At 37.6% G+C, this 14,867-nt stretch overlaps 1 protein-coding gene across 1 annotated transcript in view; it reads left to right on the top strand.

The window, feature by feature from the left end:
• Positions 1-14,232, top strand: part of LOC104157300 (round spermatid basic protein 1-like protein) — a 29,903-nt gene extending 15,671 nt beyond the window's left edge. The window contains exons 2-5 of the mRNA XM_009694586.1: positions 227-870; positions 13,146-13,283; positions 13,482-13,624; positions 14,154-14,232. Coding sequence (XP_009692888.1) covers positions 227-870; positions 13,146-13,283; positions 13,482-13,624; positions 14,154-14,232 — 1,004 coding nt within the window. The remainder of the gene's footprint in view (positions 1-226; positions 871-13,145; positions 13,284-13,481; positions 13,625-14,153) is intronic.
• Positions 14,233-14,867: the final 635 nt, after the last annotated feature.

Below are 14,867 nucleotides of genomic sequence, written 5' to 3'. Positions count from 1 at the left end.
GGTGTGTTTTTTGGCGCCCCCCCCCCCCCCCCCCCCGCTTATTTGTCAGTCATAATGTGAACATGGCAGGTGTCTCACTAATCATTTTCAGTAAGATACACATTGTGACCCTCTGTATTGGTCTCTGGTCTTTGTGTGCCAAGGTGACAGTTTTGGTAACTTCAGATCTTTAAATACATATTTTGAATATGAAGATACTTAAGAGATCTGTTTTTCATCTCAACAGGTGGGAAGGAGAAACCAAAAACTAATGCAGAAGAGCTACAGATTAAAAAAGTTAAGAAGAAAAAGAAAAAGAAACATAAAGAGAACGAGAAGAGGAAGCGTCCAAAAATGTACAGCAAGTCCATTCAGACCATCTGTTCAGGATTGGTTTCTGATATTGAGGATCAGGAAGCCAAAGGCATCATAGATGATCATCTTAAGGATTTCAATGGGAAAAATATGGATCCCAAGAAGGACTGTGAGTCCAAGATACCAGAGAACAGTGAGTTTCCATTTGTCTCGTTAAAGGAGCCACGGGTTCAAAATAAACTCAAAAGGCTGGACACATTGGAGTTCAAACAGCTGATTCATGTTGAGCACCAGCCTAACGGAGGTGCATCAGTTATCCATGCCTACAGTAATGAACTCTCCCACTTATCTCCTGTGGAGATGGAGAGATTTGCAGAAGAGTTTGTGGGTCTGGTTTTTAGTGAAAATGAAAACTGTGCAGCTTACTATGTAATGGGTATTGTTCATGGGGCAGCTACTTATTTACCTGACTTTTTAGACTACTTTTCATTTAATTTTCCCAATTCACCAGTGAAAATGGAGATTTTGGGAAAGAAAGATATAGAGACAACGACTATGTCAAATTTTCATGCTCAGGTAAGAGGTTATACATTTTACTTTTCTAAAGTCATATAGTAGTTTCAAACAACTGTGAATGAGTTTTTTTAGAATACAGGTGCTATTAGCTGTGCTGTGTGGATGACGCAGAAGACTAGAAACAAGGAAATTCTTTAATAAGTTCTGCAGTATTAAAGATAAGGAGCCTATTAGCTGAGACAAAATTGGATTTTATGGGGGAGGGGAAGCATTTGCATGCGTGTGTGTCTGTAGGTTTCTTTGGATTTGTTTCTGTAGGTGAAGCTTAACCGTGAGTTTTGAAGGGTTAAAATGATTTAGCTGCAGCTATCTGGGCATCTGAACTGTAGTTTATATGTATGAACTTCTTCATAAAACTGAAATACTTTAATACGTTAGAACAATGTTAAATGTAAAACTCATGTAGGGCATAGTTAATTAGTTGCATTTGTAGTTTGAGGCATCTAAATCCATCCTTAAAAGAGAACTTAACGGTGGTTAATGTAGCTACTAATTTGATCCTTACTCCTTCGCATTCCCCTTCAGTTACTTGAATTCTCTTGAAAGCTGTTAAATTACGTTGCAAACTGGCTGGCGGCTTTTGAATCTCGTGGCAAAATGACAGGCAGCTTTTGAATCTCTCTTTTTTTAATTATTGTTTTTTTTATTATTATTTTCTGGAGAGAAATGACTGTATACTCAAAAACAGCTACTGATTAAACGTCACCTCTGCTATTTATTAACTTGCTGTAGAAGATAGATTACTGTTGCATATAAATTATTTATATTTCAGGTCTTTTAAGTTCAGGGAAAAAAAGATTTTAACTTTCTTAGTTTGCCACCTTGGTGATGAGGGTATTATGTAAAGCCCATACAGATATTCTGAAACAATTTGTGAACAAACTCAATCCTGTCTTTCATTCTATCAACTTTAGCTCACAATTGCCTGTTTAACTCCCTATTTGTAAATTTAGATGTTGTATGGAACACTTTTAAGCTATTGTAGTCTTCACGTTTTAGGCAATTATGAAGAGTTCAAGTATAAGTTATACTGTCATCTTTTTGATGAAAAACGTTTTTTTTTTTTTTCTTTGGCTACGTAAACATTTGCATGGAACACTGCATTTATTGACAAATTTCAAGTGTGCGTTATCCACAAGGATATGCAGAACTGAAATGTTTCTGCAAGAGAACATTTGCAGTACTGGTTCAGAAAACATTCACTGCCATGGAATATGAATATTCTGTGAAATATATTCACTATTTTTTTTTTAGTATGTAAACTGAATCATTACTTTAGTAGTAAAAATCACAGAATTATGGGTAGCTACCCAGAACTGCTCCATCTTAGGTCATTCTGTATGTAAAAGGCTGGATCTGTCCTTGTAAGTATGTTAAGTCCAACCTGCTGTGTTGGGCAGCATTAATGCAAACATAGCTGTGTGCTAGTATCTGCCCTAAAGAAACAGTTAAGAAAAGCCCATGTTTTATTTTTGTGAATTACAATAAAATTATTTTACTGAAAGGATGGATTAACTTGCTATTACAGTAGTATCACCAATATCTGTAGTTAAATGACTCCTGTGGTCATTGGGGTTGAGATCATAATTTCCCACTTTTCTGTAAGTGAAGGAGGAACAGAGGGAGAATGTCGTAGATGAAAGAAAATAAACTGTATTATTATAGCATTCAACTGGTCAACTTCATAGTCTTCTAACCTATATTTTACTTGACTGGAAGTTTTTAGTTCTGGTATCCTTTGTTTTCTCTCAGCTTTTCAGTTAGTTTTCATAGCATTTTGTCACTTGTCAGAGTTTGGTTGCTTGACAGAAAACACTTGGCTCCTTGTGTTTTTGCTAACATAAAATGTGTAGTGTGTATAAATAATGTATACAGGCATACACCAGACTTATATAATTTTCTGCACCACATTGCTGTTTCCTGGAATATTTAAGTCAGTATCTTGGTTGCCTAGCTATCGATTCTATTTTTCCATCTTATTTCATTATTTTTTGTCTTATTCTGGCTGCCTATTTTGTCTTACTCGTCTCATCTGCTCCAGTTGAAATGTTTTGTTAGCTTAGTATTCTTCTTTCTGACTGGGGCCAGTATCAAAGGTGTCTGGGAAGGAATATGAGAGTCTAGCAGTAACAGTCATACTGTGTCAGAGTGTTCGTCCTCCGGCGACATGACAGGACTTTTTTGAATCTGAGAGTTGTGAACTTTGTAGTTTTAACCTTCAGCTGTATTTTTTGTGTGTGTAAGTTTCTGATTCATTAGTATCAGTTATTTCTCTCTTTCAGTTTTCTGCCTCTACATTTCTTTACAAAATGTACTAAATGATTGCATAACTTCTTACATTTTGTGTGATTGATAATATTCTGCTGTCTTGTTGAGTTCTTTGTGGATGTTTTAAAGGGATTCTCATGTGCCGTTGCAGTATATTTCAATGAAATTTTAAACGTAGCTTTCTGTTCCTACAACGCAAAAGCTCTGTGCTGCTGTGTTCCCTGTTGTATTGAGCTGCCTGAGCAATGTCTAGCAGTTGTATAGTCTCAGTTGAGAGGTGAGTTGTTTTCTGATGTCTAAGTAGGAACTTAGTTTTATTAAGTCTGCTTTGAATATCTGTCTCAACCTTCTTTAGCCTTAAGAAAGGGTATTGCTTTGCTAATTTTAAGTAAAACACTGAAATGAGGCTCACTTTAGTAATGATGTTCTTTAGTTGTTTCTGAGAACTTCTTGTAGCACGTTTAATCAGTCTGACAAGGGTTAGTATTTAAAAAGATCTAAAAAGATTCCACAGTAAATTCTGTTGGTGAGATCAAAACTATTGGAGTTTTCCGAAGTCTACCTGCAAAGTCTAAACCTCAAGTAATTTACTTTAGTTTTCACAATTGTAGAGTAGAAAATGAACTCTCAGCTTCCCAATATACCTGTCAGACAGAAGTAATGTAGTTTCACTTGTTAGGAGATTAGAAGCAGGCAGAAGCTTGTGAGAATAGTTACAGCTGGCACAAGAGAGGAGTTTGTGTTGGAACTGGTTTAGCTTTTAAATTTTGGGGGGAGAGGAATTGGGGAGTTTTCAGTCACCTTGCTTCGGCCTATGTGTAGGTACTCCTTAATTGTTAAAATTTTTTTGGGTTAGTGGAAAAGCTCTGTTTCTGTGAACTGTCTGTAAGGCTTAGTCAGACTATTTCTGTAATTTGGTTAAAATGGAATTAACCTGGGTATCCTTATAGCCAGTATGTCACTCTCTTCAGGTGGTGGAAAACTGTCCGCTGTAGGTACATCCCTGGACTCCATCATTCATGTAGATGGCAACACCTCCATTGGTTACATGACAGCTATGAATCTTACTTGTCAGGCTCTTAGAGGGATTTCAAAGAACATAAATAATCAGCTTTTGCCACCTACTTGCAACTTACATCACTTCAGTCAAGCTTTTTAGTGCTATTGAGGCAAATGCTCTAATATTCTGAACCCATTACTGTGTACTCAAGCTGAGCAAGTGTCAAGTTTTATTGCCCTGGTGAAACCCCAAAGAACACACTTCATGTTTAACCATAACCACGCTTAGTAGGTTGATTTTACTGTCCTTCAGTCTTGACCCAGAGGCAGCTTCTTAGTACAGGTGAAGTAAAATGCTGAACAATACCCAATAATTCCTGTGCTTCAAGACAAGATTTGCCATATCTGACAAATGCTTATCTGATGTATTTGCTGGAGATCTCTAGGTGATTCCACACTTACCAAAGAAACCTGTTGAAAAATCTTTTTTTCTTATTTTTAATCTTATCTTAATCCTCCTGCCAGTCCTCTTATTCTGATCTTTAATGGACGAGGCAGTTTATGCTTTTCTTTCAGTGTTCTCTGTACCTGAAGATTTAACAGCTCCTTGCCCCCCCTCCATTTAAGTAATTTGAGTTATTTCGGCTTACCATTACATGTTATATCCTTATCAACCTTACTGCTCTCCCCTTATGCTTTCTTCAGTCACCTTATTTTTCTTAAAATACAGTAATGAAAATGGGTAATGTCTACCTGATATATTGTTGTGATGGAGTACAAGAAGATTGCTTCAAGTGTCTTGCAAATTATTGCTCTTTCTTACCTATTCCTCCCTTTTTCAGAGCAGTTTGCGATCTGCTGTAGCAGCAGCTCCTGCTGAGTGAGTCACTCCCCTTTTCATGTTTATGCAGTTAATCATATATATCTGAGTGTAGTTCTTTGCTTTTGTTCATGTTGAATTATATCCTGTGTATTCAGATCCCTTCTCCAGTTTATCAAAGATCTTTGATCCTTTCCTGTAGTAGGCTTGCAGCTTTGTCTTACACGCAGGTTTCATAAGCATATGTTGTGTTCTAAGGGAAGATCCTTGCTGTGTGCCACAAAATTGGTCCTTTCATATTGATATTTATGTGAACACACAAATTAAAACTGCCCACTGTTACTAGACCATGTTTCTGTAGCAATTTTGAGAACATAATACAAATATGAAGGTGTGTACTGGTCCTCTGAAAAAGCCTATCTTGTCATAGAAAGGCAGGCTAGTTTGCTTGGGTTTTTTAACATGTCCATATTTGTTAGCTTTTACCATCTTATTTTCTAGGTGGTTAAGAATCTAGCTACTTGTTTTTTCAGGAAATTGAAACTAGGCTAAATGGTCTCTAACTCTTCTGTGTCTTGCTTCCCTTGACACCTGTTTCTTTAAGATGGTATACTTAGATTCTTCAGAGCTGCAAGAGGATGTTTTGTGTTTTTCAGTTCTCTTTGATTTATTAAAGCTTTTTTTCTTTTTAGCTTATAGCCTTCGTACTATAGGTTATGTGAGGATATTCACCATTAAGCCTATTCAATTTAGGAAAAGTCACTTGTATTTTACACTGCTCAGTGTGTAGTTAGTCAAATTGTCAGAGCCAATCTAGCACCTTTTACTGCTGAAAGAGAATGTCCTCCTTGCTTCTTTACTCGCTCTTGCATGTTCTTGTGCCAACCTGTGGTGCTTCTCAAACTGCTGAGCCAGTTTGTTTTGTTAATCCAGCAGAAAACTTAACGTACGCCTAGGTAACTAGTTTTATTACTGAGTTAGAAAATTATTTTCATAGAACCGTGGAATAGTAGAATGGTTTGATTGGAAGGGACCTTAAAGACTATCTAGTTCCAACCCCCCTGCCATGGGCAGGGACACCTTGCACTAGACCAGGTGTTGCTCAAGGCCCCATCCAACCTGGCCTTGAACACTTCCAGGGATGGGGCATCCACAGCTTCTCTGGGCAACCTGTGCCAGTGCCTCACCACCCTCATGGTGAAGAATTTCTTCCTGATATCTAATCTAAACCTTCCCTCTTCCAGTTTAAAGCCATTGCCCCTTGTCCTATCACTCCATGCCCTTGTAAGAAGTCCTTCCCCAGCTTTCTCGTTGGCCCCTTTAGGTACTGGAAGGCTGCTCTAAGGTCTCCCCAGAGCCTTCTCTTTTCCAGGCTGAACAACCCCAACTCTCTCAGCCTGTCCTCAGAGGAGACGTGCTGCAGCCCTCTGACCATCTTCGTGGCCTCCTCTGGACTCTCTCCAGCAGGTCCATGTCCTTCTTGTTCTGGGAGCCCCAGAGCTGAAGGTAGTACTCATGTTAGTTTACTGTGCCAGCAGTAGCTCAAGGGTGAGTGCAGGACTACAGAGTCGGCCCCATTCCATAACAGCAGGGAGTTTGCATCTTCAGATGTAAATTCAGAAATTTTTCCCAGTCTGAAGTTAACTTATTCCACGTTGCCTATGTTAACTGTGATGGACACTGGGTATTCAGATAGTACAGTGAATAAAGTAAGTATTTTAGAGGAAGAAATGCAGTAGCAGTGATAGTTCATGTTTGTGTTCTAACTTTTCGAATGAGTGGTTGTCACTTCTTAAAGTTCTGGACAGAGAGCTTTTCATTCCAGTTCTCTTTTAGTCCCTTTTTAATGTTACTGTCTCTTTGCTATCTTTCTTATTTAAGTCTTAAAAGTTTATCTCTTGCAGAGAGGTTTTTGCTGTTTACTCCTTTCCTAATTTGTGAAATCCTGCTTGAAAATATTTATTCTTTTAGTTTTTGAGGAGAATTGCTGCAAGTCTTTTTCTTTAAAGAAAACCTGAAATAATTGGCTAGTGTTTCATCTTATTCTCATTAAAGATTTGTATAGTGTTTATTTCCATATAATGTTATTTTCCTGTGTTCTGGAAATAATTCTTTCTATTGGAACTATGTGTCTTCAGTTGTGTTTCAGTAGCTTTCAGTAGATTTTTGCTTGCGATAGAATTTACTCCTTGCTTTTAAGCTTTTTGAATGTTTAATTAGTTATTAAAAAGTTTTAATGGTTTTTACCAACTGCTTGTTGTTATGCAAGATCCCCAAAGTATAGCCTCCTTTTTATTTTTTTTCTCCCTTGTAGATGATGAAAAATTGAATTTTAGCTCTGTGTAAGAGACTTTTTGATAGATGGTGGCACCCTATTGTCTTCCAAGCAAAATAAGTTTTCACTTACTGAATACCATTGAACAAAGACTCACTTCACATGGAATGACATTAGAAATCTGCAACACTTGCACATTTCTTTTCCACTTAGAAAACAGATACCTTTCCAGATTGCTTCTTGACAGTTTCAACCAGTAAATATGAATTGACAGTTGTATATTGCTCTTTTTGGTCACACATTCTGTATTAACAGAAACCAAACCTAAACGAAACCCTAGAGGTTTGTACTGGCAGCTTGAACAGGATCTGAGAGTGAACCTTGTCGTAGATCTTCCTGAGTTACAAGAGCATAATAGCTACTCTGCTTTCACAAGATCATTTTCCATGGAGGCATATTATTATTTTTTTTTAATTCTTTATCGACTGCTTGGCTGGTTTTGTGTCATCAGAATTCAGAATAATAGATCATCTTGCTTTTAAAAATGTCCCATCTATTGCATTTGAGGATGAAACATGTGAAGTGATAAAAAAAAACACCACTACAGCAGTAAAAGGACATTAGTGGAATTATACTGCAGTAAAAATCTTGATTTTATTTCCAGAAATTTCCAATTGGGAAACGATGTATTTCTTGAAATTAAAGCTTTAATCATAATTAAATGAGTAATGATAGAACTATCAAGGCATCTTATTCCGATACCAAAACTCTGACTTCTTGAAAAACAGTAGCATGAAGTGCATGTGATTTAAAAGTAAAAAGTAACCAAGTAAATTTGCAGGTATTTTTAAACTCAGAGCAATTTTGATTAATATTCATTCAGTGAAATTTTGATGCTTCAGTATCTGTTCCCATTTTGAACTGAAAATATAGGTAAGCATTTAAGGATTTGAAAAGAGTTGGCAAGGAACAGAAAACATTTTGGGCAGTTTTTCAAAATGTACCAAATAAGAAAGAATGCTACATTGCATCTTAATGAGTATAGTGTTTGAGGTGACAGATTTAAAGGAGTAGCAGTGAATGTGAAGCTGGATGCTTTCAGTTCTAAGATGCAAATGTGTAAGTGCGTTGCTTGCGCACTTGTGTAGTGAAATAGAATCCCACTATTCCCTCTGATCTCCCAGCGTATTTTTATGGTGATTTAATGTTTTTGTTGTTTTGCTGCTTTGGTGGGGCTTTCTTTGTGGGTTTCTTGAAATTATTTTGGGTTCAGTTGGTTTGGATTTTTTTTTTCTATGAGGACTGCTTATCCAGACTTCCTGCTTTTAAAGCTGAAAAACTGAAAGAAATCTAAACCTTTAAAATTCTCCCAGGAAAATGTTAGACCTTCAATTGAGGGGGAAAAAAATCAAAACCAAATCCACCTACTATATTAAAAATAGGAATTCAGTTGTGGCTTGCCCCAGTTTACATTTTTGTGTCTTTTTTCAAACAGAAAATGGAAACATCTTTCACTTATGGTGTCTAAAGTATTTCTTATTTGTAGGATGATAATGCTCAAGTATATTATTGTCAGTATTTTTTTATGTGTATATATATATTCAGATTTAGTCTTCATATTCTTTTAGACACCAAGAAGTCTATGCCAAAATATTAGCTTTTTAGAACTCCTTACTTTAAACGGAGCAAGTTAAGTTACACTGAAAAATCAGTTGATGCCGTACTGGTCACAGAAGCAGATAATTCTCAAATTTTACTAATTCTCAATTCAGTGGTGATTTTTACTGTCATAATTTTCCTTTACCTTGATGCAAGAGAATGACAGTCCTTTTATGTGTTTTTTAGATGACATACTTCAAATTTACATGAGAAGAAAGAAGTTAGGCTATGTTGTATGTTTCTATCTATTTTACCTGTCCATCGTATTATACTGCATTTAACTGTGTGGGGTTTTTTTTTGTGTATATGTATTGATTCTGATCATGTTGACCACATGCTAGAACAGCTGCATGTCATTGATTCCTTCTTTTATTCTGGATTTAGATTGTTCCATGTATTTTTTTTGAGCGGATTTATAACATTCTGAAAACGTAGTCACACTGTAACCTGTAAAATTGCATTCAGGAAGATTACCTTGTAAAAGGTGTATAATATTTGGTTTGTGGTTAGTGCATAATTTAATGTATAGAATTCAATTAAGTAGTACCGGTTTTAGTACATCAGCATTGGTTTTGTGAGTTTAGAAATACATACAGGAATCTTTTTCTCTTCCTATGAACAAATCGACCAAAGGATACTGACAGTAAAAGGAAAGGAAAATGTTGCTGTTTTCTAATATGCTGTAGATTGTGTTTAGTTTGTTGTTGTCTTTAACAGGATTAATTTTACTTTTGTCATTAGTCAAACATCAATGGAACTTTTTTTGGTGTTTTCACACTATTACTTAGTAGTAGTCTAATTTTGGAGTGAGTGAAAATTTTGTTTGGCTAGTTCTTCCCTCTAAGAATGACTTCACCTTTTTATATACGTTTTTCTAATTCTTGAACCTAATCTAAGGTAGTGTCATTTAAATAGCTACTCCTGACCTGAGTGTAGAGTTTAGGATGCTATAATCCAGTCCATGGAAGAGATGAGATAGGAGTCACTTTTCACTGCCAACAGCTGCTTCCTCTTCCAAATTCCCTCTTGTTCTTTCTGGCTAGTCATTAGTCTTCATGGCCTATGTCTTTGTTTAATTCTTATTTGTATCGTTTTTCTAATAGATAAATTCTTCAGGTAATTTGTGGATTGAAATTGGATCAGTTCCATAAACTGGCTCTCTGTCCACCTTCAGAAGACGTGATGTGAGCAGGAAAGAAGGGAAAAGAGAGAGCTAATCTTCCCCTTTCATCACCAGCATGGATTTATTTTCTGTTTATACGGGTCTGGATGGGTTAGAGTTAATTTTCTTCGTAGTGGCCTATTATGGGGCTGTGTTTTGGATTTGTGACTAAGACAGTTGCTCACACACTGGTGTTCTGGCTGTTGCTGAGCAGTACTTGCAGTGTCAAGACTTTCTCTTTTTCCCCGTTCATTTCCCCATTCTCTATTTCCTCGCGTCGTATAACATCATGCTCAGCAAAAAAAAAAACCTGAGGGGGCCAGGGGGGTTGTTTGGTCTGAAATGTAGCTCTTGCTCAGAGGCTGGCTGAGCATCGATCTGCTTGTGGGAGGTAGTGAGTGGTAAAAAACACCACTTGATGTGTTTTCCTCTTTTCTTCACTTATTAAATTGTCTTTATCTGGACCCATGCCTTTCCTTGCTTTTCCTGTTCTCTCTGATGTCTCTCACTATGGGCAGGTGTGAGTGAGCAAGGGGCTGTAAGGTACTTAGCTGCTGCGTGGGGTTACCCCAGCACAGAGTTCTTACACAGAATAAAATGTCTGAGCATTTATTTGCAATGGTATGACTGAATGTGGTCCCAGAAGAAACCACTCATCATTTGTAACTTTGACATTATCTTAGCGTTATTTTTGGTATTTCAACTCTCCCAAGCTGGATCTTGAAAAGGAATCTGTTCTACCTGGTGAATGAGGGGAACATAATTGATCAGGAGAGATAGGTGAGAGTTGGGATGGACAAATAATGCTTAAAAAGTTGAGTTGATAGTTCAGTTTTAACTTTCAGTGACGTGGTCTTTTTGGGAATGTGTAAGAAATTTCTTAATTGATCCACCTTAAGCAAGGAATATGTTGCACTTAAACACTTTGCTAACTTTATGCTTCACTGCCAACACCTAGTGGTACATCAGGCAGACAGGTGAGTTGATCAGGTGAAAGCTTCACGGCCTCTCCTAACTTCAATTAGTATTTTAGGGGGAAGTTGTAGCATTTTCAGTTGGAGTAATTCCACAACTAGTTTATCATATGCTATGTGAATCATAGAATCATTTAGGTTGGAAAAGACCTTTAAGGTCATGAAGTCCAACCATTAACGTAGCACTGCCAAGTCCACCACTAAACCATGTCCCTAAGCGCCACATCTATACATCTTTTAAATACCTCCAGGGATGGTGACTCTACCACTTCCCTAGGCAGCCTGTTCCAGTGCTTAAGAACCCTTTAGGTAAATAAATTTTTCCTAATTTTCAGTCTAAACCCCCTGGCGCAACTTGAGGCTGTTTCCTCTTGTCCTGTAGCTTGTTACTTTGGAGAATTGTAGTGGTAGCAGAAGGAAGCAAGGAAAAAGGCAGAAAAATGGTTGCCTTTAATCAGGGGTGTGGATGAAAACAGCAGCTTAGTATCCTGGCTTGGAATGGTGGAATGCTAAGCTACTTATGCCAGTGGAAGAAACATCCTTTTGCATGTTAGGTTTATCAGTAAACTGTGAGTAACAGATGTATGACTACCTGTAGATTCAGAACGTGGTTTCGGGGTGCTTTGGAATCGGTCTATCCAGTAAGCCAGTAACGACAAGTTGAGTGTCCCTTTCTTGTCCCAGTGTTGGAGTTGCGTGAGCTCTTGATGCTTTGTGCCAGTGCAGATACAACTGAGGACTGAGCTGATGAAGATTCAGCAGAAATGAATATTTTCTGATGTTTTATCACAAAATCACCAGCTGTCTGTGCAAAATAACTACAGGAATGTATGACTATGGATTTGGGGAATAGGGGAATACTACTCTTTAGCAGTACTGCTCTTTTCTTTATGGCTGGGGTGGCTTGCCATTACATTAGCTCAGATGTTTTGTAAAATCCTACTTTTAGGCAGTCCTCCATTTTCTGGGTGTGTATGATGATTGAGATGATCTGAAGAAGAGTATTTGGTTCCACATTTCTGGAATCTGTTTGGTTACATCAATCTAGCATCTCAGAAGGGCACAGTATTGTTCCGTGTTGTATGATTTAGTCCTATTTTCAGGAACTGATGTTAATTCTCTTCTGCACTGCTGTAATTACTAGAAATTTTAATGGTCTGGGTGAGGACCATAGCTAAGCAGTACTTTATTAACCGTTTTCCTTGCACCTTTTTTCTTTTCTTGCTTTGGATGCAGAACGTCTAGAGATGCAGTGCTGGAGCCTTACTTGGTTTGTGCAGTAATCCATCTGCTCTTCCCTCTGTTCTGTTCTGGTCATATTTCATCTAACACCACCACTGTGTCTTTCAACCTGTTAAATAGATTGGAAGCTTAAGGGGACATGATCCTCATCAATCTCATGCCTAAGTATTTTGTTGATGTAACACGACAGATCAGGTTATTGTAAAAAACCTTCTAACAATATATGTTTCTGTTCAAGTTTAAAATAAAAGATTTTTCTTGAGCAGTGAATGTTACAGCCCTTAAAAGTTTTAAGGAAGATGTGTTAGCACAGCAAAAATGAAGGAATAACTGTCATTCTCTCTCTTCCTGTACTAACTCTTGATGAGCTCTGTCTTCACGGTGATAATTAGCTCTGGTTAATGTGCTCGCACAGAGGCCATACTGGAGAGGATGATTAGCAGAGGAAATGTTCAGAGTTTAATTAGTTGTAACTCAGGGTTCTACCTAACTGTGACAGGAAAAAGGTAAAAATTCAGCTAGACTTGAGTAATCTAGGTAAGAATCTTTATTTACTAGTTACTGACCAGAACATATGTTAATAGCTTTTCACAGTTGCTACTTTAGAATGTTATTTTCTTGAAAGGCAATAAGTAGTTACTTGATCTTACTGTCAGACTTCAGAATAAATAAAATACAAGTTGACATGTGTCTTTAGTAAGAACTTCTGTCTTTGGTGATGAGTTTATGGTAATTGACTTTATTATAATGTTAAGTATACTGAAGACCGTAGGACTAATAGAAATCAGAAAACATAATCATAAAGGTGTTAATTGAATGTAGACTTTGAGCTGTAGTGGACTCAGTATAACTTTTGCTGTCATATTCTACTTGTAGGTAAAAAGAACATACTCTCATGGTACATATAGAGCTGGCCCAATGAGACAGATCAGCCTGGTTGGAGCAGTTGATGAGGAAGTGGGGGATTACTTCCCTGAATTCCTTGATATGTTGGAAGAATCACCCTTCTTAAAAGTAAGGACAGAAGGGAATGGATTGGGAGAAGGGGGACAACATACCATCTAGTACCATTATAATAAAGTGAGAGTATGTGATACTTGCTTACATAATTGAATGATCTTAATAAATGTTTTTATCATGACAGATAAAGGCTCCTTTTAAAAAGTTTTTAAAGTAACTCACTTCAAAATTGTGGCTTGTATTTCCCATTAGTGTACACTGCCATGGGGAACACTTTCTAGTTTAAAATTAGAGAGTCGTAAAGACAGTGATGATGGTCCCATTATGTGGGTACGTCCAGGAGAACAGATGATCCCTGTGGCTGACATGCCAAAGTCACCTTTCAAAAGGAAGAGGTATGTTGCATTATTTTGCTTGATAAATGACTGGTCAGTACTCTTTCTCTACAAATTCATTTTATCTCAAACCTTTTACTGGTTGATACTATATTTTAGTATAAATTTCTGTAAATCTTCATTTCAAAATATACTTTTAAGTTGCTTTGTTTTGTAAGGATGTGAGTTTTTAAAAAAAATTGTTTAATCTCTGGCTAAGTAGGGTGCTGGTCCTTTTTGGAGCTCCAGTAGGAGTTTAAGGTGAAAACTGCAGGAAAATGTGAATAGGCATAGAACTACTGATGTATGCCACAAGACTGGAATTAATACCCCTGTTCTTAAATGTGAGTGGATGTTTAAAGACCTCAAGAGACAAGGGCTTCTCTTTCACCTGAAAGGTAGCACCTCCAACATTAAGTGACATCTTTAAGATTTGCTGTGGTGCTGGGTATAAGTACTAGCTTAAGAGCAGGGATGTCCTCTGCAGAGAACTTGAATATTATGTGTGATGAGAAATTATGTTTTTGGAATTCTCTTGTTTAAAATTCAGACATAAAAAGGGAGCATACAGGAAGTGGAAGCAGGGTCAGGTGCCGCAGAAGGAGTACAGAGACACTGTCCAACCGTGAAGGGGATGCATCTAAAGCCAGAGACCATCTGGAGTTGAATTTGGCAAGGGATGTGGAGGTTGAACAAGGACTTCTACAGGCATATCGACAGCAAAAGGAAGACTAGGGAAAATGTAAGGCATCTGCTGAATGGGGCAAAGGACCTGGAGGCAAAGGACAGAGAAAAGGACAAGATACTGAATGCTACCTTTGCCCTTGTATTTATGGGTGAGATGAATGCCAGGTCCCAGGGACAGTAGCAATGTCTGGAGCAAGGACTACTTGCCTTCAGTGGAGGAGAATCAGGTTGAGGAATGTATTAGACGTAGAGATCAGACAGATACAAGCCCGTGAGAACTGATGGGATGTACCTACAAGTGCTGTGCGAGCTGGCAGATATCATTGCAAGGCCACTGTTGATTGCCTTTGAGAGGTCGTGGTAATTGGCAAAGGTTCCTGAGGACTGGAGGAGAGCAAATGTCACTCCAGTCATTTACAAGGGTAAGAAGCAGGACTTAGGGAACTGCAGGCCAGACAATCCCACCTTCATCCTGGGAAGGATGCTATTTCAAACATGAGGGACAAGATGATAGTTGGGAGTAGCTAGTATTGATTTACAAAGGGGAAATCATGCCTTATCTACCTAATAGAATTCT

The sequence above is a fragment of the Cariama cristata genome, unplaced genomic scaffold (assembly GCF_000690535.1).
Source record: "Cariama cristata isolate BGI_N322 unplaced genomic scaffold, ASM69053v1 scaffold9302, whole genome shotgun sequence".
Lineage (NCBI taxonomy): Eukaryota > Metazoa > Chordata > Aves > Cariamiformes > Cariamidae > Cariama > Cariama cristata.
Note: the sequence above shows the minus strand (reverse complement) of the source record. Positions and strands in the feature narration are given on the sequence as shown.